Source organism: Oryx dammah, unplaced genomic scaffold (assembly GCF_014754425.2).
Source record: "Oryx dammah isolate SB20612 unplaced genomic scaffold, SCBI_Odam_1.1 HiC_scaffold_28, whole genome shotgun sequence".
Taxonomy (NCBI): domain Eukaryota; kingdom Metazoa; phylum Chordata; class Mammalia; order Artiodactyla; family Bovidae; genus Oryx; species Oryx dammah.
Genome location: NW_024070212.1, coordinates 106177239 through 106202138, shown reverse-complemented (window position 1 = coordinate 106202138; position 24900 = coordinate 106177239). Strand labels below are relative to the sequence as shown.

The 24900-nt window shown below is 43.2% G+C and overlaps 1 protein-coding gene across 2 annotated transcripts; it reads right to left on the bottom strand.

Annotated features, from left to right (window-relative positions):
• Positions 1 to 402: 402 nt before the first annotated feature.
• MEAF6 (MYST/Esa1 associated factor 6) lies at positions 403 to 24397 on the bottom strand. Of its 2 annotated transcripts, XM_040231687.1 has the most exons (8): positions 24256 to 24397; positions 22944 to 23059; positions 19447 to 19534; positions 19213 to 19258; positions 6982 to 7174; positions 3349 to 3378; positions 2524 to 2557; positions 403 to 2027 (listed from the first exon to the last, which is right to left on the bottom strand). In XM_040231687.1, the coding sequence occupies exons 1-8, from the start codon at positions 24343 to 24345 to the stop codon at positions 2019 to 2021; spliced, it is 606 nt and encodes a 201-aa protein (XP_040087621.1). In that variant the 5' UTR covers positions 24346 to 24397; the 3' UTR covers positions 403 to 2018. The 2 variants fall into 2 exon arrangements, with proteins under 2 accessions (XP_040087621.1, XP_040087623.1); XM_040231689.1 differs by lacking the exon at positions 3349 to 3378.
• Positions 24398 to 24900: the final 503 nt, after the last annotated feature.

The window sequence follows — 24900 nt, the reverse complement described above, 5'->3', positions numbered from 1 at the left end:
GGAGAAGGGAACGCTACCCACTCCAGTATTCTAGCCTGGAGAATTCCATGGACAGAGGAGCCTGGCAGGCTCTAGCCCATGGTGTTGCAAAGAGTCGGACAGGATTGAGTGACTTTCACTTATTCTGTCTCTAGCAACTGTAAAATTATGAGAGTCAAAACCTATCTTCAGGCTTTCTGCATGCTGTCCTCCGGGTTAAGGAAACCACAGAGATCCCATCTTTTCCTCCTGGGAAAGGAGAAACAGGAAAAAAAAAAAAGGATAAAGTTTCTGATTTCTACTGTCTTTAGCTTAGAGGGGTTTGTCTGTATCTTTTGGAAAAGCCTATATATAAGAAACGATTTCCTAAAAAAAAATCCCTGAAGTTCTACTACCAAAGACATAAGCAAAGACATCTAAATAGCCACAGAGTCAAAAAAGGAAAGTTTATTTGAGAATAAGAGTGAAAGCGTCTGCAAACAATTGACAAGGTAGATGTGTCTTGATAATAGCCGCCATCCATATTTTATAACTCTACCAATATTACCACAAATGGGACATATTTTTTCTAACAAAGATTTGGAAGTATGTAAAGGGCTATGACTAAATAGAGTCAAAGGAAAGGTGAGGCCCCACAGCTTATCCCTTGGACACAAGACTTAAATCAAACAATCCAGTCTCCTAATGCAGTGGTCTCAACTTGGCTTCTTATCAGAATGCCAGGGACTCTTGGAAAGAATATCTCCACCATTAGACTACACCCGGGGCGGGTAGGACCCAGGCATCAGTGTTTTTTTAAACATCTCAGGTGATTCCAGTGTGCAGCCAAGGTGGGCAGCCACTGCTCCAGAGGCAGGTAACGACCATCAGCAGGTTCCTGAGCCCGTCTACTCCACTAGGAAGGGGCGTCTGCTGGTGGTGTGGCCTCTCCGTGAACCTGTCATTTACTCTGCTCTTGAACTCCAGGCATTACCAGTTTGGGGTACAATTTGGAGCCCTTCCATTTGCCTTAGTGATTTTTACAGCAATATTTAACCAGGCAAATATCATCAAAGAGAGAAAAGGTGGAAAAAGAGAAATTTCCATAAGGCATGATACGAATAAATAAGTGAAAAAACAAAAAACAATCTCAGGTTTAAAAGTAAAGCATGACACAAAATTCTGTAAAGCAATTATCCTTCAATTAAAATTTTTTTTTAAAAAGTAAAGCATGAGAAGTCAAAACCTGTGAAATTTTATTTATACAAAAGAATAAAAATATTCTAAAAGGGTTGATTTAAACCTATGTTTTTCAGTTTTTCTTGTTCCTTGAACATGAAACTGCTTTCAACTCAGAAAGATTTAAGGTAGGTAATTATTAAATAAACACTCTTTACCTTCCCTCTGAAGAAAAACAAAAAGCCAAGTCCCATTCTATTTATGGTAAACCAGATTATATTCAGTTAAGAATATTGGCAACTCCACAAAACAGATTATCAGATATGTCAGCAGGAAGGTATGAGCTGTACAATGGCATTACAAAAAGTCCCCAAAGAAAATAAGATGGTAAAAACAATAATAGAAAAATGATAAAACACAAACAAAATAAGAAAACATCAGATATTTACAGCCTCCCTCTGAAATGTGACCTGTGTTCTACATTCAGCATAAAACAAACCCAGAGAACATTTCTCCGTGTGCATGACGGATGAAGCTGGTGCCAGCCAGTTCAGGGTGGGGGGGGGGGGTGGGCGGGCGGAGACATTCCTTCCGAGGAGGGAGGAATGCAGTTAGCAACTTGTTGGGAGTATAACTGTGTCGTGTGTCCTCCTGCAGTTCGGTTACTAAAAATGACACAAGGTAAATGACCCAATGTGGTCTTATGGAAATGACTTGTTTGTCACCACATTTCAGAACAGACGACTCTGAATCACAGGCACTGGGGTCTGGGAAAGCAGAGGTGGATGGCCACGCACTCAGGTGAAGGATGCTCATCTTTGTGAGGTCGGAGGAGGGAAGCAGGACTCTACAGCCTGGAAGCGTCTGCACTAATGAGTCTTCTAATAGTCCTGAAGAGAGAAAAACAAGAGTCCCAACTTACCCTCAGCAGAACATTGATAAATTCTCATCAACAACCCTGCCAGGCGACTGTTCTGTAATCAAAATTCTGTTTCAAATGCAATGGACATTTCACATCTGAAAGTGGCCTGTCTTCTGAGTCCCACAAAGGGACAGAAGCATCAAGTCTTCCTTATTAGACCTGAGAACTCACCAGTCAGAGGCATGGCGGGGGGTGGGGAGGATGAGGATGTGAGAAAGAGTAGTATGTTTATTTAATCAAATGGGAGTTTTTCTTCAGTTAAAAATATGTGACCCTTTCTGTCTCCAAAACGTAACAAAAGAACATCAATCTAAAAGTTGAACTGTGTCCAGATGGACACCCCAGACTTTAAAACAAGAACTGTGACCCCAGATTAGGAACACTCAAGCTCTGAAGGCAAATACATCTTTCTAACCATTTTCAAAATTTACCAGCCTCTCTGAAATGGTCTGGCTGATACTTACAGCTCGTGGTTTTTTGTTTAACTTCAGATCAATCCTGTGATGGGAAAGATAAAAGATATTTGCATTTTAATTTACAGAAAAAGGGTCCAAGAACCAGCTACTGCATAGGGCACAAGCTATAACAAAGACTATTTGGTTAAGTAAAATCCACATTCTTCATTAGACTAAGTCATATTTAGTTGTTTACCCAGATATTACTGAGCAAGTATTTATTAAAAACATGAGCAGATACTCTTGCCACAAGGTAAACTTAGATGACCCAAAAAGAAATATACAACAGCAGTTATGAAAGCCATACAATTTTTAGAAATTATCCCAAAATGACATGTTAAAGGGCTTGGATTAAGAGGTCATGCTCTATGTTAATATACTAGTTCTGCAAAGACATCGCTGTCTGAGACACAGAATAATTAAGAACAGAAAAGAGACTAGGAGTTTGTATTTCTAGACATGAAACACAAAAGAAATTAAACAAATTTCAATTTTTAAATCTTCCCACAGCAAAATTGATATTTTGATAGATCTTGATAGATCTTAAACTATTAACCTCCTTATGAAGCAAAGCCGGGACATCAATTTAAACATGAATTGAAGTAAAGGTTATCTTCAAAATGCATAAAAGTGAAGTTTACTTAATTTTGCTTAACTTACTAAAAAAATGTTACCTCCATCATGTTTTTGTTTTTAAAAAAACTTCCCAGCCTAACCTAATGTACATACCTATAATTAAACAGATAAACTATGGGTTAGAAAGGTCTCAAAAAGGCATACTGGTCTCTACACACTAGACAACACAGCACAAAGACTAGTTCAAATCAAACTTACTCAAAGTCATAATCAAACATGCCAGACGGGCTGAGGGGCAGCATTTGAAAGGAAGAAAGCAATAGACGTTAATAATATACTAATTGAATAAATTAGTTGATTAGCCACCCTAGCAAGTTTGTAGAAACAATATCAGTTTTAAGAATCTTAAGCCACAAAGTTTCTAACATCAAAGCCCCAAAGATTCTAGGGTTGGGAGACTCCCTTCCTTCAGTGGATTTCATATCAGAAGAAAAGACGATAATAAGAAAAGTTATTTCATTAGAAAACTATAGATACCTGCAGGCCTTCTATTAGCTGCTAGATTGAGAGTTAGGACTTTTAAAGTATTTAATTGTAATGAAAAATAAACAGAGGATTAGAAGAAACAGAGAAAGAAGGGTTTAGTCACATAATGAAAGGTGCTTTGAAGACAGTACCAACAACTCAGCATAATGTACTTTCACTCAAATGAAAGATTAAAACATCGTAAATTTTTGGAGATAAAAAACATTTCGCAATTTCTAACTCAGGTTTTATATTTGTGCCCAAACACGGTATTACTTTTCCCAGCATTCATGCTAGAAGCCAAGGGTCAAATCAGAGTCTTATTCCATAAATCATAGAGCCATATTACCCTGCCCCTGAAATGGTGGAAGGCAAGTTAACTGTTTATGTCAGCACTACTATTATGGAACACCAAAGTCTGCAGGGAAGCTGACATCTACAAGCACCCAAGCCACAAGAGTCTAGCTGGGAGAAGCCCAGAGGGGCCACTTTGGGCCATCTCTGCTAAAGGACCATGGGCTGGGGCAGACCTCTAAAGACATTAACCAGGGGCATGACACCTGTCCTTAGCTGGCTCCAGAACCTTTCAGGCTATAGACAGATGGTAAAGCCATATGCAAAACGGCTGTTATTTCCTCCTAGCTAATGTTTGCAGGAGCAAAGCTGGAATAAAGCTTAACTTCAACATCCTTTATGCAACAGTTTCACTTAAGACATTTGGGAAAAGCATACAGTGAGTGTACACACCAGGAACTGTCAGAAATTTAACTTTCAGTCTAACTTTGATCAGAAACTAAAGAAGTAGACTGTACCTACTTAATGAAAACTTCATAAACTACCTAGAATTCTAGAGCTTGGTATAGTAGTAAAAACCTGTCAGAGCAGCTATAGGTTGTAATTTCAACTTTCATCTTTAAACACACTGGGATTTACTGTTCTGATATCATGTAAAGCATAAGAGTTTAGAATCCTGTGATCAATTTATGAATGCTAAAGATTATTTGATAGATTTTCATATTCTTGAAAAGGTCAAATAAAAGTTATTTCTTTTGCTAAGGTACCTATTTATTTCCACTTTGTTTACTCATCACTAAACAATGCCTTGCACATGGTGGGTATTCATACCTTTATTGAAATAATTTACCACTGACTTTTATCTGATGATATAGAGTGTGGAACACTAGAGGAGAAACAATACTGTACTGGGAGCAAAATCACAAACGTGTAGACAAAGTGCTCCCCCCACCCCCGCCCCCCCAATCTGCAGGACCAACTAAGACATTGGTCAGGGATGAGGGGTTTGGGCCAGACACAATTCCAGACTAAAGATGGCAGGAATCTGAGAAGGTGTGCTAAACGTGTTTTCTCCAGAAAGAAAGGAAATCAATTCCATTCTCTTCCCTTGGGGCAGATGAGTCGACCCTAAGGCCCACAGAGAAATCCAGCCACATACTAAACCAGGGGGATGACAAAAGGATTCTGCTTTCCAAACAAAAAGCCCCTCTGTGAAGGCAATAACTACCACCAAAGATCTTTTTAAATCCTAGTATTTTTCTGGAAGGAGTTAACTCCTAAGGCCAGGAAAAGAAAGGCAGGAAAAGCTGTTCCTATGGAAATCTACTAGCAATCTGTAAGGAGAAAGTTAAGTTCGATGTCTAATTCCTTTTTATCAGCTGTTTGTATCATTAAGGAAAATAAGGTATAACCTGAAATACACAACAGCTATAGAGTCTGTCGTACCAGGAATGGAAAAACAAAAATGTCCCAGAAACTTTCAAAAAATTTATCCCCCCCTTCTAGATACTCTGAAATAGGAAAATAAATTATTATATTTAAAATGACACTGGAGTAAACTTAAAAAAAGCAACACAGAGCATAACCTTTTTATCTTGACAATTTAAAAAAATACTTTAAAGAGTATGGTCCTCTGCTATTCGTGATAAACTGGCATCAGTCTTGTCATAGTAATCAAATAACCTGTAGCCTTACTTAAGAAAAAAAGGGGGAGACAAAGAGATGCAATTTTTGCTCTCTCTTACTATGCTTACAAGACTGGCCTGGTGATTTTTGGTTTGCAGAAAAATGTTAAGTTGCAGTCCTCAGTCACTCTCTGGAGTATATACTGCTGCTGCATCTAAAAACCACCACCACCAATGACAAGAAAAACTCTTAAAAGAATTAAAGAATCAGTTGATGCCAAGGAGGCTTAAACCTGTTAAGAGTTAATTCTATATTATCCCTGCTTGCCACATCCATCAAGCTAACAACTGTAATGCCCTGGGTGCGTGAGGGCATGTTCTACAGGAGAGCACAGCCCAGAGGCAAACTGAAAGACAGGGGACCCCACCCATTCCTTGCACACCCCCTTTCATCTCCTCGGCATGCAGGCTCCTAAGAGGAGCAGGACAAAAGCCAGCCTGTTGGATGTCTGGTTTTCATACCTCCCAGAAGAAGGTTTGAGGCCAGGACAAGATTCCTTCCTGGAAAAACTAAGAATTTCCTTCTCTGAGTCAACTGGACGGCTTCAGATTACCTGAGCTAAGAGGCCCCGGCACTATCATACAAACCCCAAGCAGAGTGAATGCTGAAATCCTCTCTGGGTAACACCTGACCTCTCTGTCCACTGGTGTGATTCCTAGCTCATTGGGCACTACAAAAAAACACAGTGAACAAACATTATCTAGGAAGGCGCTCTTGTAAATTACAGCCTTTATATTGTTCCTCTGACACTCAAATCAGCAATTTGTGAAGATATATAGAGAAATCGTAAGCAATCACAAACCTTGTATTTAACAAGTAAAAAGGCATATCAGCTCATTCTCTCCATTCTCCAGGGAATAAGGGTAGGCAGGGATCAGGACTAGGAGGCAAAAGCCTTAGCCCATCCTGCAGCTTCCCAAGTGGCGCTAGTGGTAAAGAACCCGTTTACCAATGCAGGAGACATAAGAGAGACAGGTTTAATCCCTGGGTCAGGAAGATCCCCTGGAGGAGGGCATGGCAACCCACTCCAGTATTCTTGCCTGGAGAATTCCATGGACAGAGCAGCCTGGCAGGCTACAGTCCGTGGGGTTGCAAAGAGTTGGACATGACTGAGTGACTTTCACTTTTCACACTAGAAGCAGTAAGCAGGATGTCTCTCCCTTTACAGTTACTCTAATGCCCACCAACTCCTTCCTTAGAGAAAAATTAGCCTGCTTCATTCAGACCAAATGAGTTTCTTCCCATCCGCAACAGAAAGACCACACCAATCCTGAAGAACGTTTATTCCAGTACAGACCCTTCACAGCAATGGTCAGTGGAAGCTCTAAGTGGCTGGGGACAGGGCAGAAGTGCAGGGGTTGGGGAAGTGTGGTCCCTGCCACTGACCTGTGCCGGTTTTTATTCTTTCGCTTTTTATGGCTGCTGTGATGACTCCCTGTGGAGGTGGAAGAAGCAGCCTTCTGAGGTTTCACTCCCTGCACAGATCCGTCCAGATCCTCAGGGTCCTCCTGGTTGGGCTCGTTTTCCTGATTGTGGAAGTCTGGAGAAGTGTCACTTTCTGTCCCACTTCCTGGCTCCCCTGGAGTGAAGAAACACAAGGCCCCCAAAGCATCATCAGTACTCCTCAGGCAGTTTGTCCATCAGTCTGGAAAAGAATTTTCAAGCACTAAAACATATGGTACTACCCTCAAGGACCACATATTCCAACTGACAGGAAGATACATATAGTCAAAGCATCAAAGTTACCAGAGTGCTGAAAAACTTGTAATCTGAAACAGTGTAACCAGAGGCAACAGATCTAAGGACAGCTAAGATTGGACCACACAAGATAACCTCGCTACATAGGGGTTATTGAAACACAGAATACACTAATGGGATTAATAATTACACAAGAAGCATTATCAAAAACATTATATAAGTCTTCAGGAGGTGAGAAATGACCTTGGGAAAAGATCCTACAGCTGGCTCTGGTTCCTTGCCAAACTACACAAGAATCTTGACTTTCTATCAAGAAAAAGGGCCAAGGAAGAGAAGAGCTCCACCACCTAAGTTACTCTGAGAAGCCTTAAGAATATTATTTTAAAAGTGGTAATAATACCTTTCAGTTGACACATATTCCCAATTTTAAAATATCCCTCAGATACATTAAATAAGCAAATTCAAGAACAAATTTGTATAAATACATGTTTTTAAGAAAAACTACACATAGTTTGGTAAAGGTACACTTTTTCTTCCTGAAAGAAATTCCTTTAAACTCTTAATATAAAAGGATGGGGGAGGAGAAGACTATCACTTTACTGAACTGATGAAGAATCCCAAATATGTGTACATTACCTGTTTCTAAAAATTTTCAAAAGGAGTTAGGTGAACAGCAGAACCAAGGATTAACTTTCTTCTTGTTACGTCTTTGTAATATAAACTTCTAGGAAGAGATTTCAAATTGAGTAGCACAAGGATATTAGAGCTGAAACAAAGAGGTAGTCCCCAAAAGAGCAGAAGGGAGAAAATAGAAGCAGATCTCAGCAGTGACAAATCCCTGCCTTTGAACACTTTATGAAAACTGAAGAGGGAGCTCTAACACTACGAAGCTAGAAAAAGTATACTAACCAATCCTGTCCTGAAATCAAAGTGGAATTCATGAAAAATCGGCACAAGAACTTCAAAGCTTACGACACAAAGCTACAGTAACCAAGACTGTGTGGTACTGGCCTAAGACCAGACATATAGGTCAAGAGAACAGAATTCAGAGTCCAGATATAAATCCTTACATTTGTGGTCAACTGATTTTCAACAAGGATGACAAGACAAGTCAATGAAAAAAGAACAGTCTTTTTGACAAATGGTGTTGAGATAACTGGATATTCACATGCAAAAGAATGATGCTGGAACACTACCTGCCACCATATATAAAAATTAACTCAGACTGGACCAGAGAGTCAAATGTAGAAGCTGTAAAACTCTTAGAATTCACTGGATTAGGCAATGGTTTCTTAGATAAGACCTCAAAACCAAGCATAACAAAAGAAAAAATAAGTACAGTGAACTATGTATCATTTATATACAACTCTTGAACTGCAAATTACACCCAAAAAGTAAAAACACAACCCACAGGAGTGAGGCAGGGGCAAAATGGGCAAATGGGGTCAAGTATATGGTCACATATGGAAACTAAACTTTTGGTAGTGAGCACGCTGCAGTATATACAGAAGTCAAAATATAATGTTATACATATTGCACTTATAAATCAATGCTATCTAAAAAAAAAAAAAAAACACAACCCACAGAATGGGAAAAAATGTATTTGCAAATCATATATCTGATAAAGACCTGTATCTAGAATATATATTAAAGAATTATTAGAACTCAAGAAGACAAAAAAAAATTAAAAACATCAGCAATGGATCTGAATAGACAGCTCTCAAAAGAAGATATACAAATGGCCAAGGTCCACAGGAAAAGACGCTCAACATCATTAAGTCATTAGGGAGATGCAAAGCAAAGCTACAAGGAGATAACCCTTCCTAACACTAGGGCGGCTATAAAAGAGAAACAGTGACAAGTGTCGGTGAGGGTGCGGAGAAACTGGAACCTTCCAATGGGGCCGATGGGAATGTAAACTTGTACCGTCACCTTGGAAAGCACCTCAAAAGGTTAAACACTGAGTTAACAAACCACCAGCAACTTTACACCTGAGTACATGTCCAACAGAAATGGTGAACATGTTCACACAAAACTGGTCATAAACGTTCACTGAGGCATTATTCACTGTGGGCGTCCCTGATGGCTCAGTGGGTAAAGAAGCCACCTGTGCAGGAGGCACAGGAGACCAGGGTTCGATCCCTGGGTTGGGAAGCTCCCCTGGAGAAGGAAATGGCAACCCACTCCAGTATTCTTGCCCGGGAAATTCCACGGACAGAGGAGCCTGGTGGGCTACAGTCCATGGGATCACAGAGTTGGACATGACCGAGCAACTAAGCACAAAGAAGTCCGTCAACTGATGAACGCATTAATAAATAAAAATGGTATATCCATGCAATGGAACACAGGCATACCTTGTGGATTTGGCTCCAGACCACCACAACAGAGCAAGCATCAAAATAATGAGAGCTACACAAATTCCTTGGTTTCCCAGTACATACAAGTTATATATACACTACACTGTAGTCAACTAAGTGTGCAACAGCATTATGTCTAAAGAAATGTACACATCTTAATTTAAAAATCAGTTCAGTTCAGTTGCTCAGTCGTGTCCAACTCTGCAACCCCATGGACTGCAGCAGGCCAGGCTTCCCTGTCGATCACCAACCCCCAGAGCTGGCTCAAACTCATGTCCATCGAGTCGGTGATGCCATCCAACCATCTCATCCTCTGTGGTCCCCTTTCCCTCCCGCCTTCCATCTTTCCAAGCATCAGAGTCTTTTCCAATGAGTCAGTTCTTCACATCAGGTGGCCAAAGTATTGGAGCTTCAGCTTTAGTATCAGTCCTTCCAATGAAAATTCAGGAATGGTTTCCTTTAGGATGGACTGGTTGGATCTCCTTGAAGTCCAAGGGACTCTCAAGAGTCTTCTCCAACAGCACAGTTCAAAACCATCAATTCTTCGTCACTCAGCTTTCTTTATAGTCCAGCTCTCACTATATAGTTTAACTCCATACACGACTACTGGAAGAACCAGAGCTTTGACTAGACAGACCTCTGTTGGTAAAGTAATATTTCTGCCTTTTAATATGCTGTCTAGGTTGGTCATAGCTTTTGTTCCAAGCAGCAGGCGTCTTTTAATTTCATGGCTGCAGTCACCATCTGCAGTGATTTTGGAGCCCAGAAAAATAGTCTATCACTGTTTCCATTGTTTCCCCATCTATTTGCCATGAAGTGATGGGATCAGATGCCATGATCTAAGTTTGCTGAATGTTGAGTTTTAAGCCAACTTTTTCACTCTCCTCTTTCACTTTCATCAAGAGGCTCTTTAGTTCTTCTTTGCTTTCTGCCATAAGGGTGGTGTCATCTGTGTATCTGAGGTTACTGATATTTCTTCCAGCAATCCTGATTTCAGCTTGTGCTTCATCCAGCCCAGCATTTCACATGATGTACTCTGCATATAAGTTAAATAAGCAGGGTGACAATATACAGCCTTGACATACTCCTTTCCTGATTTGGAACCAATCTGTTTTTCCATGTCCAGTTCTAACTGTTGCTTCCTGACCTGCATAAAGATTTCTCAGGAGGCAGGTCAGGTGGTCTGGTATTTCCATCTCTTGAAGAATTTTCCAAAGTTTGTTATGATCCACACAGTCCAAGGCTTTCACGTAGTCAATAAAGCAAAAGTAGACGTTTTTCTGGAACTCTCTTGCTTTTTCCATGATCCAGCAGATGTGGCAATTTGATATTTTACTGCTAAACAATGTTAAACCATCTGACCATAAAGGGTTGCCACAAATGTTCAATTTGTAAAAAGTGTAGTATCTGCAAAGTGCAATAAAACAAAGTATGCCTGTATTATTCAGCATTAAAGAGATGCAGGACTTCTCTGGTTGATTAAGAATCCACTTGCCAACGCAGGGGGGCACAGGTTGGACCCCTGGTCTGGGAAGATTCCACACGCCATAGGACAACTAAGCCCATGCTGGTACCATACTGAACCCAAGAGTCTAGAGCCAGCGTTCCGCAACAAGAGAAGCCACCCCAGGGAGAAGCCTGTGCACCACAGTGAAGAGGAGCCCCTGCTCACTGCAACTAGAGGAAGCCCGTGCAAACAACAAAGACCCAACGCAGCCCAAACTAAACAAATAAATAAATGCAGTACAAGGAAAGTTATGACCAACCTAGACAGCATATTGAAAAGCAGAGATATTACTTTGCCAGCAAAGGTCCTTCTACTTCCCTGGTGGCTCAGACGGTAAAGCGTCTGCCTACAATGCGGAAGACCCGGGTTCAATCCCTGGGTCGGGAAGATCTCCTGGAGAAGGAAATGGTAACCACTCCAGTACTCTTGCCTGGAAAATCCCATGGACAGAGAAGCCTGGTAGGCTACAGTCCATGGGGTCACAAACAGTCGGACACGACTGAGCGACTTCACTCACTCACTCAGTCAAGGCTATGGTTTTTCCAGTAGTCACGTATGGATGTGAGAGTTGGACTGTGAAGAAAGCTGAGCGCCAAAGAATTGATGCTTTTGAACTGTGGTGTTGGAGAAGACTCTTGAGAGTCCCTTGGACTGCAAGGAGATCCAACCAGTCAATCCTAAAGGAGATCAGTCCTGGGTGTTCATTGGAAGGACTGATGCTGAAGCTGAAACTCCAATACTTTGGCTACCTGATGTGAAGAGCTGACTCACTGGAAAAGACCCCGATGCTGGGAGGGATTAGAGGCAGGAGGAGACGGGGATGACAGAGGATGAGATGGCTGGATGGCATCACCGACTCGATAGACACGAGTTTGAGTAAACTCCAAGAGTTGGTGATGGACAGGGAGGCCTGGAGTGCTGATTCATGGGGTTGCAAAGAGTCAGACACGACTGAGAGACTGAACTGAAATGAATACATGCTGTGTTTAGGGTTTTTAAAGTGTAATTACAGTATAAAGAGACTACCGTTTATATAAGTATCATACGATCCAGTAATCCTACTTATGAGTATTTATCCAAAAGAACTGAATCAGGATCTTGAAGAGGTATCTGTGCTCCCGTGTTCACTGCAGTTCAGTTCAGTCGCTCAGTCGTGTCCGACTCTTTGCCACCCCATGGACTGCAGCACACCAGTCTTCCCTGTCTATCACCAACTTCTGGAACTTGCTCAAACTCATGTCCATCGAATCGGTGATACCATCCAACCATCTCTTCCTCTGTCGTCCCTTTCTCCTCCCACCTTCAATCTTTCCCAGCATCAGGGTCTTTTCAAATGAGTCAGTTCTTCACATCAGGTGGAAAAAGTATTGGAGTTTCAGCTTTAGCATCAGTCTTTCCAATGAATATTCAGGACTGATCTCCTTTAGGATTGACTGGTTGGACCTCCTGGCAGTCCAAGGGACTCTTAAGAGTCTTCTCCAACACCACCATTCAAAAGTATCAATTCTTTGGCGCTCAGCTTTCTTCATAGTCCAGCTCTCACATCCATACATGACTAGTGGAAAAGTTGGCAAAGTAATATCTTTGCTTTTTAACATGCCATCTACGTTGGTCATAGTTTTTCTTCCAAGGAGCAAGTGTCTTTTAATTTCATGGCTGTAGTCACCATCTGCAGTGATTTTGGAGCCCCAAAAAATAAAGTCTGTCACTGTCTCCATTGTTTCCCCATCTATTTGCCATGAAGTGATGGGACCGGGTGCCGTGATCTTAGTTTTCTGAATGTTGAGTTTTAACAGCTTTTTCACTCTCGTGTTCACTGCAGCATCGTTCAATAGCCCAGATGTGGATACAACTTAAATGTCCATCAACAGATGACTGGGCAAAGTCATGACCATGGAATACAGTATTCAGCCTTAAAAAGAAGGAAATCCTGTCATATGCCACAACATGGATGAACCTGGAGGAATCACGCTAAGCGAAATGAGCCAGTCACAGGAAAACGAATACTGCACGATTCACTTTTATGAGGAATCTAAAACAGTCAAAGCCACAGAGGCAGAGAGCAGAATGGTGGACACTGGTGGCTGCAGGAGGCGGTGAGTGTGCTATCATTCTTTGATGAGAGAGCTGCAGTGCAGCTCTGCAGTTAACAACAGCACGCTGTGCACTTAAAAAACATGCGGATCTTATGCTTAGTGTCCTCACCACAATTTAGAAATGATCATTAGGAGATACATGGTGTACCCAAGTTTCAACATGAAACAGGGGGTGGAGCTGAGGGCAGGCAGGGTGTCGATGAGACAGGACGAGCCATGGTGTGATGGTTGGGAAGCAGCGTGACGGGTACACAGGGATTAATTATTTTGTCTCTGTTTGTGTAGACTGAAAATTTACTCTAATAAAGAGTAATAATAAAATGATCTTTTTCTCTCTTATTTTATCCCAATGATTTCTCCCAAGGTACGCCTTTAAGAATGGGAAAGACACGATTCTTTTTAGTGAGTCCAGGGTTGTTTCCCAGCCACCAATTCTTTGATTCTCCAGATGCCAACAATTCAACTTAATTCTGACCCTAACTACCGAAGTCAGGGCAGACCGACAGTTTCAGGGTTCAGTCCCATAGGAGTGTTCCCTACTTTGGACACAAGTCCTGGGCCTCCCATACCTCCAACAGACCAGCTATAAATCAGAGGTCAATGATTCGCTAGAATAGCTCACAAAACTCAGGAACACTACTTCCTGTAACTGGTTAATTATAAAGGATACAAGTCAGAAACAGGCCAAAGGACGAGACACACAGGACCAGGCATGGGAAGGGGCGCCGAGTCCCCTGCCTTATCTGGCTTGGGAACCTTTCCAGCGCCGCATCTGTTCACCAACGGTCACTCCATCGCTTAGGGGTTTTCATAGAGGTCTCACTACGCGTGGCCAGTCGCTCAGTCATGTCCAACTCTTCGTGACCCCATGGACTGCAGCCCATTAGGCTCCTCTGTTCAAGGGATTTTCTAGGTAAGAATGCTGGAGTGGGCTGCCATTTCCTTTTCCATGCACTATACAGGTATGATTAATTAACTCAGTCTCCAATCTCAAACTCAGCCCTCGCTAGAGGTTTCAGGGGTAAGGTTCAAAGTTCCAAGCTTCTAATCAAGGATTGGTCTTTCAGGGAAAAAGCCCCCATCTGAAGCTCTCTCACTGCTCTTTTGCATACTAGTCATTCTTTATATTCTGGAGCATCCAAGAGTTTTAGGAGCTCTGTGCCAGGAAAGGGGACAAAGACCACATACACCTTGCCCTTTATGCCACAGACAGTAAAAGGACTATATTTATGAATATCACTCTGACACGGTAATGCCACTTCTGGGATACCGTCATACAGAAATTAAAACTGCATTATAAAAAAGCATATGGGTACAAGGATGTTTACTGTGACACCATTCACATTGGGGAAAACAGAGATGATGGGAATATTCATCAACAGAGGAGGCACAACCAGACTAGCAGGTATTTTTCAGCTTTTAAAAAGAATGCAAGATGCTAGGACCTCCCTGGTGGTCCAGTGGTTAACACTCCATGCTTACATTGCAGAGAGCATGGGTTCAATCCTTGGCTGGGAAAGTTCCACATGTCGAGCACTACAGCCAAAAAAAAAATCTTATGGGACTTCCCTAGCTGTCCCTGGTCAGGGAACTAAGATCCCACATGCCACATGGCATGGCCAGAAAAAAAAAAGACAGAGAGTAAAAGACACTAACAATAGCTGACAGGACAGTCCTTACCATAAGCCAGGTACTGTTGCACACACTTTAAATATATTAATACGTGGAACCCTCACAAAAGCTCTGTGGTTACGATGTCCATTTCACAGAGAAAGGAATGGAGGCCTGGAGAGGTTAAGGGAGCTGCCTAGAGTCACACAGTTCAGACGCTGCAGAGCTGGGATTCAAACCAGATGGCTGGAGTCCAAATCACATTCTTTAATCACACTCAACACTGTTCTCAGTGTGTGTACTGAGCTGGCAGGGCCATGTGTGACAAAACAGTAAAAAGCGGACAGGATGCACTGATCTCTAATAAAAAAAAAACACAAAAAACTCTAGCTCTGCATGTGCGATTATGTCCAGAAATAGATGTTAGATTAAAACCAAGCTGTTAATACTGGCTACCTCAGGAAATAAATAACCTTTTCCACATTCACCTCTGAATAGCCTGACTTGTAATGAGAACATGTTATTTATCCACCTCTTTGCAACCCCACTGTAACCTGCCAGACTCCTCTGTCCACGGAATTCTCCAAGCAAGAATACTGGAGTGGGTGGCCATTTCCTTCTCCAGAAGATCTTCTCAACCCAGGGACCAAACCCAGATCTCCTGCATTATAGGCAGATTCCTTACCGTCTGAGCCACCAGGGAAGTACAAAAAAAAAAAATCTAATGAAATATAAAAAGATGAGTGTAAGATGGAGAAGTATGGTCAGGACAGTCTTTCTCTCCATTACCCAATTCTATTTATTCAAGTAAAAATTTATCATCTCCCGGGACTTCCCTGGAGGTCTAGTTGTTAAGGATCCACACTTGTCTATGCAATGGGTCAACTAAGCCAGCGCACCGCAACTAGGAAAGCCCACACACCACAACTACCGAGCCCACGCCCTCGAGAGCCCGAGTGCCAGGACAAGAGAAGCCCACTCTCCAAAGCGAGAGACAGCCTGTGCACCACAGCAAAGCCCCAGCGCAGCCACAGTTAGCAACAGTAAAATCGTCATCGCAGAACACGCAAACGGCGGAGGCGCCGGCTGGAGAGGGAACAGTCTGACAGGGCGTGCAGTCACAAAAACATTTTGGATCCAGTGCTCTGCGATAACCCAGAGGGGTGGGATGGGGAGGGAGGTGAGTGGGAGAGGACATGGCATATCTACGGCTGATCTACAGTGATGTATGGCAGAAACCATCACAACACTGTAAAATAATTATCCTCCAATTAAAAATAAAATTAAAAAAAAAAAAAGAAAACTTTGGATCCCAGTATGAAAGAAGGGATATGGGACTAACGGAGGAGGGGCTGGGCACAGGGGAGAGAAAGTTTAACTAAAAAGGTGGGAGACAAGTAAGAAAAAGGCAAATATGATATGGCAAATTTTATCTATGTTGCAGTTCTATTCAAATACATTCGGGAGCAAAATCAACTGCTGCCTCATTTGGGGGCAGTTGCTATGGGAGTTCTGAATCAGTGGATGCATGAGTTGGTCATATTCTATAAAGGCCGGTACACATGTACCCCCACACATGTGCAAACACATACAAAGCTGCCTTCATCAAATCAAAGCCCTAAGAATTGAGAACCCAGGCAGTAAGTGATGTTCTAAATGGCTGATATGGATACTAAGTATTATGGGAGTCAGAGAAGAGTGGATTATTCTGGAAAAGCTTCACTGCAGGTGGAATTTACACTGGACCTTGAAAGAAATGAGAGGCCAAAATAAGCACAAAAAATAGCACAAGCAAAAGCACAGAGGTGAGAAAACACAAGGTGTACTTGGAACAAATAAATCAAATAACACTTAAACAGAGCCTGAGAAGTGACAGTTGAGAGGAGTCATAACTATCAGGCTGGGAGATCTAATCTAAGGGGATGAGACAAGCTGATGTTAAGAGAACTGATTTGTCGCTTAACCTTTCTAAGCCTGTTTTCTCATCTGTAAAACAGGAATTCTATCTCTCATGTTGAGTATCTCTTATGATTAAGATATTGAGCTAGACACTGGGGGCTACAGCCTGTTCTCTACTTTCAAGGAACTTAAAATCTATGTGTATCCTCAAAGAGTAGCTTTTGATTAAATGAGATAATGAAAAGTAAAGTGTTTCCTTTGTGTCCAGAACACAAGTAAGTGTTCAAATGTCAACATGTTTGAGATCTACAAACACACAAGTCACATTCCAAACAATCAGTCAAGGTTACGTGCAGTAAAAGAGCTGCTAAAAGGAGATACCGAGAGGAAGTCATCCTGAATTTCAGAACAGGGAAGTAACACCAAACAACTAATATGTATGGCATTCTCTGTGCAAACCTATGTTTTAGGATTTTTAGGCTAGAAGCAGTTTGTAAGAGGGACTGGAGCTAGAGAGACTAGATTAACCATGGTTAAGGTACAAAATGAGACCACAAAGTAATCGTCGTTTTCTCCCTCAGCTCATGGAAGCAGAAGGCAAGTGACAGCAAGGGAACTGGGTTACCATATCTCAGGGCACAACAGTGAGGCGGGCAGTCGACTAATGCTGCCACCATGAAAAGACACACGAGTTTGCCTCTCACTGACATAAAACTGAGCAACTCACTCTTAGAGCAAGTAACGTCAGACTTTAAGTTACATAAATCTACAAATGAGACACTCCACTTGAAGGGCTAGCTACTGAACAGTCTGAGGCAGTGACTTCAGACCAACGTGAAAGGTTAAAAGGCGGAGCCGAAAGGAAGACAAGGAGAAGCACACTCAAGCATCACTTACCTGCGCAATGATGTGGATGCCGGAGGGGTTTGCTGTGATGAAAGCTTCAGAGAAGCCCAGTAAAACAGAAAGGGGAGATTGCTGATCCTTTTACAGGAGAACTGGATAAAATCTGCCTGTTTTGTTTTTCATTATTTTCTTACTTTACTGTTTTAACAAAAATATACAACGCTTCACTAATTAGCATACAATTCCCCTTTGGGACTATGCTAATCCATTCTCTTCCTAGTGCAGATACATAAGAAGGCAGAAGAAACAAAAGCAATGCATGTTTGAGGAAAAATTTCAAAACAGTTTAAAAATAAATGCCCCAAATATAAAACTCCAAAATCCTTGAGATATGAAGACATAAAAGTACAAATTCTGAGAGAAAAGGCTGTTTCCTCCATTGACCAAAGATCAAGAACACAGGGGTCATTCCATAGAATGTGTTATACAAAAATCTGGGGACAAGGGAGAGATTTTGTACCAAGGCAAAAAGAGTGAAAGGCAAAGCAAACCATTCTGACAATCATAGTAAAGGGAAAAAAAAAAAAGGACTTAGTCCAACTGATGACGTTGGTAGAAAGGAGTCAAAGCCACCTACCAAGTTTTGAAGGTGGGAGAATAGAGTACTCTAACAAAATAATTGGGCAGACACACTTTGAAGAAAACGGCACAGCTCAGTTTTAGACAAAATGACTCTGACTGAGTGGAAATATCTAGAAGACATTTTCTAGAATTTTCTAGAAATGCATGACTAAAGCTCAGGGAAATGAGTTAGAGATGAGGCTAAAAACTCAGAAATCTGTATACAGAGAAAATAACAGAAGTCACTGAGTAGTTCTAATTCCCAAACTACCAAAATCCATTTTCCTCAAACCACTGCCCTAATGCAAACAAAACAACTGGACCCCACGACAAGATATGCCATGGGAAAGTACCCAGCCACAGTGCAAAAAGCAGGGTGAGCTTCAGAGTGACCCGACCCGCACGGAGAGCATCCAGTCCATCTACCTAGAGTCTGATGCAGAAATGCAAACCTGCAGCTCTAAGTCTCATTAGGAGAAGTTAGAAAGGAGTCAGACTGTATGGCTTAAGTACACAGAATGATACAATTTCTCTACAAAGTAAATACAATCTGCTCTCTATTTTAAATTTAAGAACACACAGGTACATTCCCATCATAGCATCAGAATTTCCTAAGAATGATCAAATTGGGTACACGGGGATTTATTAGATATGTCTGAAATGTTCCATGATAAAAGGGTTATTTTTAACTAAAAAAAAAATTTCCTAAGACTTAACAGGAGTGAAAACACATTTCTGTGTCTTTGAGTAGCTAAAGTCAATCTTCATGTGACTGAAAAGGCAGGAAGGACATGGTAGTTTCTTCCACCAGGGAAAGACATGATTAAGGATATTCAAAAGGGCTCCTAACTGCCAGAAAGAGGCAAGAAAAAGATATGCAGTCTTCAGATACACAGTTGGACACAAGTTAAATATAGGAGTGATGGTAGCTCAAATATAAATTGATGAAAAAGTTAAAAAATAAATAAATAAATAAACTTACTCTTTTCAATGAGCTGGTCCTGAACTCCTGCCAAAGCACTCACTGCCTAAAAGAAAAAACTACGAGTTACCAAAAAAATTATTACAGGTCTCAGGAGAGCACTCACAGACAGAAAGGAAAGAGACACCCTACTCACAGACAGACGGGAAAGGGAAAACTCACAGAAATTTAACTGAGGGCTTCCTTAACAATGGGCCACAGAAAGATCCTGCCCCCCACCCCCACCTCACTTACAGCTGCTGAAGTCACTGAGGATTTACTGAAGAGACGCTCTGCTTCCTTAAACTTCCGGTTCCTTCTATCGTTTTTGCTATTGGAGTTTCTAAAACACACACAAGAAACTCATTGTAAGCACCAAGCTACTCCTATGGCTCAAGCTGAGGATGCCCCAGGACAAATATAAGGAAGTCTTTTTTTAATTATGAAGTTCATTACAGAAACACCTCCACACCACTTGCCTTGACCAAAATGACATTCATGCTGAATGCCTAAATACATAGCAGTGTTTTCCAATGTATGATATGTGACCCACTGTGACACATGGGATTACTTTAGCTTTAGGTTCAGAGTCACTTTCATGTATTTAATATCTATTTATTTTAATGCCTATTATTAAAAACATCTAGCACAGACTAGTGCTATGAAGTATCTCTGTTTAATAACCTGAATTTAAAAGATTTAACGAAAGAGCCAGGGCTCCTCAGAGAAATGACTGCTGCCAGGTTTGGGTCATGAAAAGCACAAAAGGACAACAAACAGCCAGGTGCTCAGATCACAGGGTGATGTCAAAGGATCAGCTAGGGGGGCTCCCTCTGGCCACGTTTGGGACAAATGAGGCTTTCCTGGTGGCTCAGCTGGTAAAGAATCTACCTGCAATGTGGGAGACTGGGGTTCGATCCCTGGGTCCGGAAGATCCCCTGGAGAAAGGAATGGCAACCCACTCTAGTATTGTTGCCTGGAGAATTCCGTGGACAGAGGAGACTGGCGGGCGACAGTCCATAGAGTCGCAGAGCTGAACACAACTGAGTGACTAACAAGCATCAAAAACAATAATGAGGGGTGTGTTGGGGTGTGAAAAGTCAGTGGGTTATAAATTCATGATTTATGTACTTCTTTGTATAGATTTCAATAAACGAATTTATACTAAATAATAAAATAAACCTCTAGCATAAAAAAGTGACAGTACTAGACCCCAATACACTGGGGGTTTTTTGGGTTTTGTTTTTAAGTCCATGCATCTACAAGGATTCTAAAGAGAGAGAGACAGAATGAAAGGAAAGAAGATAAAAAGGGACAACTCTGCTTTCGGAATGCTAGTAACAAATGTAGAAGGAACAGTAAAATTAGAATCATCATTTTGCAACTTCCTTTATAATAACTGATTCAGGTAAGAATCAACAATGGACACTAAACCCAGTGACACAAATTGGGGGAGTAGCATATTCACACTTCTAAAAAAGTATAACCTCTGAAATTAATTGTTAATTATGAAGAGAAAAAAATAACTTTGGCAATTGTGAAATTACATAATCAAACTTAGCAGCACCAACAATGGGCCAATCTGTCATTTTGAGCTATCTGATAACAGAAAGGTAAACAAGGACTTCCCTGGTGATCCAGTGGTTAAAACTGCATGCTTCCACTGCAGGAGCACAGGTTCAATCCCTGGTCAGGGAACTAAGATCCGACATATGGCATGGGGCAGTCAAAAAAAAAAAACAACTTGGAGGTAAACAAGAGGTACACAATCAGTAATGCAACATTTTTGCCAAAAGTATTTAAAGGATCCCTCATGAAGTCACAACAAGAAAAACCTAGAATTTGTACATTCTACAAGATAATGTCATAAACAAGCTCGCCACTGAAAATGTTGCTGCTGCTGCTAAGTCACTTCAGTCGTGTTTGATTCTGTGCGACCCCATAGATGGCAGCCCACCAGCCTCCCCCGTCCCTGGGATTCTCCAGGCAAGAACACTGGAGTGGGTTGCCATTTCCTTCTCCAATGCATGAAAGTGAAAAGTGAAAGTGGAGTCGCTCAGTCGTGTCCGACTCTTAGTGACCCCATTGGCTGCAGCCCACCAGGCTCCTCCGTCCATGGGATTTTCCAGGCATGAGGACTAGAGTGGGGTGCCATTGCCTTCTCCGTGAAAAGGTTGCGAAGATCCTAAATTAAGAGACTAAAGACACATAACAGCCAAATGCAATGCACAAACACTACCTGGTTGAAAATGAGCCAGCAATGCATTTTGGGGGCTGTTAGGGGAAATATGAATAAAGACTGTATATTAGATAATACTATTAATGTAGTGCTAATTTTCCAGGTGTAATTGTGGTTACATTAAGAAAGATGTTCTTAGGAAGTATCTGCTGACACAATTAGGGACAAAGTGTCCAAGATCTGCTTTTAACTTTTGAATGGTTTAGCAAAAAGTATATATACACATATATGGAAGAAAGGAGAGATACAACTACAGAGGGGTGGCAGGAGGGAGATCTTTGTGGTGACAGAACAGTTCTATATCTTGACTGCAGTGGTGGTTACAGGAAGCTACCCACTTGATAAAACGATAGAACTAAACTTACACATTGTACCAATGTCAGTTTCCTCCTTTTACCATTGTACTAAATGGTTACATAAAACCCAACCACTGCAGAAGACTGAGTGAAGGATACATGGAACCTCTCTGTATTGTTTTTTGCCTATGTATCTATAATTTTTTTTTTTTTAATTTTTTAATTTTAAGTATAGATATGGGGATGTATGGGCTTCCCTGGTGGCTCAGATAGTAAAGAATCTGCCTGCAATGCAGGAGACCAAGGTTCGATCCCGGGGTCAGGAAGTTCCCCTGGAGAAGGTAATGACTACCTACTCTAGTATTCTTGCCTGGAGAATCCCATGGACAGAGGAGCCTGGCAGGCTAGAGTCCGTGGGGTCAAAAAGAGTTGGACACCACTGAGTGACTAAGCAGGCATGCCCGCATAGAGTGTGTGCTTATAAATTACAGAAAGGGAAGAGAGAGAAAGCAAACGTGACAGCAAGCTAACAACTGGTGATCGGTGAAGGATATCAAGAGATCATGAACTATTCTTTCAATTTTTCTCTAGATTCGAAAATTTTCAAAAAAAATTAGAACATTTTTAAGAATAATATCACTAAATAAACCATGGCACAGTTGGCATATAGGTAGGGCAAATCCTGTGAGGGTGGAACTCCTGACTGATTAAAATGTACAAAATAGCAAGAGGCATGCTGGTATATATTATATGCTGTATTCCATTTAAGCCTCACACAACCCTGTGCCATTGGCCAGACTTCCCCTACTGTGTAGGATTTGTCCAGGGTTACTCACTGAGGCAGGAGTTGAACCAGAAACCAAGCTCAAATGCAGACCTCTGTCCACCCCAGCTTACTACTGCTTCCCTCCAAAGCTACCACCAAGGACATACATAGTCCTAATCACAAATATAGTTGTTGTTTAGTCGCAAGTCGTGTCAGATGCTTTGAGACCCCACGGACTGCAGCACACCAGGCTCCTCTGTCCGTGGGATTTTCCAGGCAAGAATACTAGAGTGGGTGGGCATTTCCTTCTCCAGGGAATCTTCCTGACCCACGGAAGGAACCCACATTTCCTGCACTGGCAGGCGGGTTCTTGACCATTGAGCCACCAGGGAAGCCCCAAATGCAAACATTACTAGGGCACAACGCAACACTACAGGCCCCTGTCACTCACTTTTGGTTGGTCAGATACCGATCCCAGCCACGAATAATGTTGCCGTACATCTGCGTGTCTTCCAGGTAGCTTCCTTCAAAAGCATAGATCTGTCTCTCCAAGTTTGCCAGTGTTTCCTGAGGTGAAAGACAAGGAAGCAGCTGATGCCTTTTACATGCAAGCATTAAGTCGGACCAAACTGACATCCTGGTATCAGGCTTAGAAATTCAAGTTCAACGACACCGAGTCAGCCTTGTGGAGAGAGGGATGACATGGGCAGAGGCAGGCTGTTTCAGACAAGACAGTCTAGACCTGTCTTGCTGGGTGCCTTTAAGAATAAAATGAAATAGACTCTGTCCCTAGAAAAATGTACACCCAGGCAAAAGTCTGCATATACTCAGAGGCTTCGTGGAAATCCAGCTGTCAAGAAACTCCGCGGAGGAAGAAGGTGAGCAGTCTCCACTCCCACGCATAAAAGACACCGCTACCGGAGAGGGAAGGGCGAGCAGCCTTCCAGCGCCAACTCGCTCGCCTCCCTGCAAGCTCCGAAAGGCCGCCTGCACCGGGCGGCCGGTTGCTATGGAAACCTGGAAGGGCAGCTTCAGGTAAGATGCGCCTCCCGGTGCTCCAGCCAAAAACGCAAGGGGAGGGAGGGCTTAGCCACCAGGGAGCAAGGGGCCCCAGGCGCGTGTCACAATTCCTAATTCCCTAGGCTGAGTCCGCTCCCCCTCACCTGTCATCTTCTAAGAAGTCCCCGAACACATCCCACGCCTGCCCATCAAAAGCCTCATCCAGCGGATCTAATCCTATTCCCCGCAAAGACATTAACGCCCCTCCATCCTCCAAAGGTCAGAATGGATGTGTGGGTCTCCCCTCCCACATCCGTCTCCTACCCCACCTCCCCAGAGCCCACAGCCAAGCCGGAGCCGATCTCCTCCACCCTGCGGCACGCTTGCCGCCCAATCGCTCCAAGAGCCCAGAGCCGCCCGCCCTCATCCAGCCCGCGGGGCTCGCGGACCCTCGCCGCCGCAGGCTCCCACACGGAAGCCCCCACCCGCGGGCGCCAACCTCCCTCCACGCCTCCGCCGGCCTAGCCTCCCTCCCCCTCCCCCGCTCCGCGCCCCGCCCCCGGCTCCCGGCGCCAGATCCGCCCGGCCGGGAAGCCGAGGCGCCGGCGGGCCGCGCAATGCGCAGCCGTCCTCAGGCCGGCGGACTCCCAGCCGCCGCGCTGCGCCCGGGGAGTAACGAACGGCCCGGAGCGGCTGGGCCCGGGCCCGGAGACGGGGGCAAGAGCGGGGGCCCCCACCCGGGCACCCCCGGTGCCGGCCCTCACCGCCAGCTCCTGCTTCCGCTTCACGAGCTCCGCCAGCTCCCGCCGGGTGTCGGGGATTTGTGGCGGCGCCGCCTTGTTGTGCATCGCCATGTTGGGCTGAGGCGGGCGGCGGCGGCGGCAGCGCTTAGGCTGGGGGCGGTCCCTTCGCGCCACCGCCCGCCAGGGGGCGCCCGCCGCCACACTGCGCCTGCGCGCGCGGCTTCCGGAGGCGCGCTGGGCACCCCCAAGAGCTCCCGCCAGTGGGCTCAGCGCGCCCCAGGCAGCAGGACCCCAGGGGTGGCCTCTGCCCTCGCATTTCTGCACTGCAGACTCACCGTGTCCAAAATAAGACTTCTCGGAAGTCTCATCAGTGAATGACTTTTAGTGTCCGCGGAATTACTCGAGTCAGAAACCTTTGTACCGGCCTCCCCCTTCTTCACACCCTTAATCCGATCCAAAACCAAGTCCTCTGGACTTGACTCGAGCAGAGCTCGTAAATCTGTTTTCTTTTGTCTGCCACCTCCCTCATTCATCCAGGCTCTCATTTTTGGAGACATTCCAACAGCCTCCTGTTTCTATCCTTAGCTCCATTTAATCCATTATCCAAAGTGGTGCAAGGATGATTTGTTTTTAGAAAACAAATGTGTCACCTTCTGGGTAAAAACC

What these genes read in the sequence shown, in the direction of transcription:
- MEAF6 (XM_040231687.1), bottom strand. Translation starts at nt 24,345, where the DNA reads ATGGCGATGCACAACAAGGCGGCGCCGCCACAAATCCCCGACACCCGG. An exon ending in GGACCAGCTCATTGAAAAGA is followed by an intron (nt 7,175 to 19,212) that starts GTAAGTTTATTT and finishes TCTTCACTCCAG; the next exon opens with GGGAGCCAGGAAGTGGGACA. An exon ending in AAGAATAAAAACCGGCACAG is followed by an intron (nt 3,379 to 6,981) that starts GTCAGTGGCAGG and finishes GCTGCCCCTCAG; the next exon opens with CCCGTCTGGCATGTTTGATT.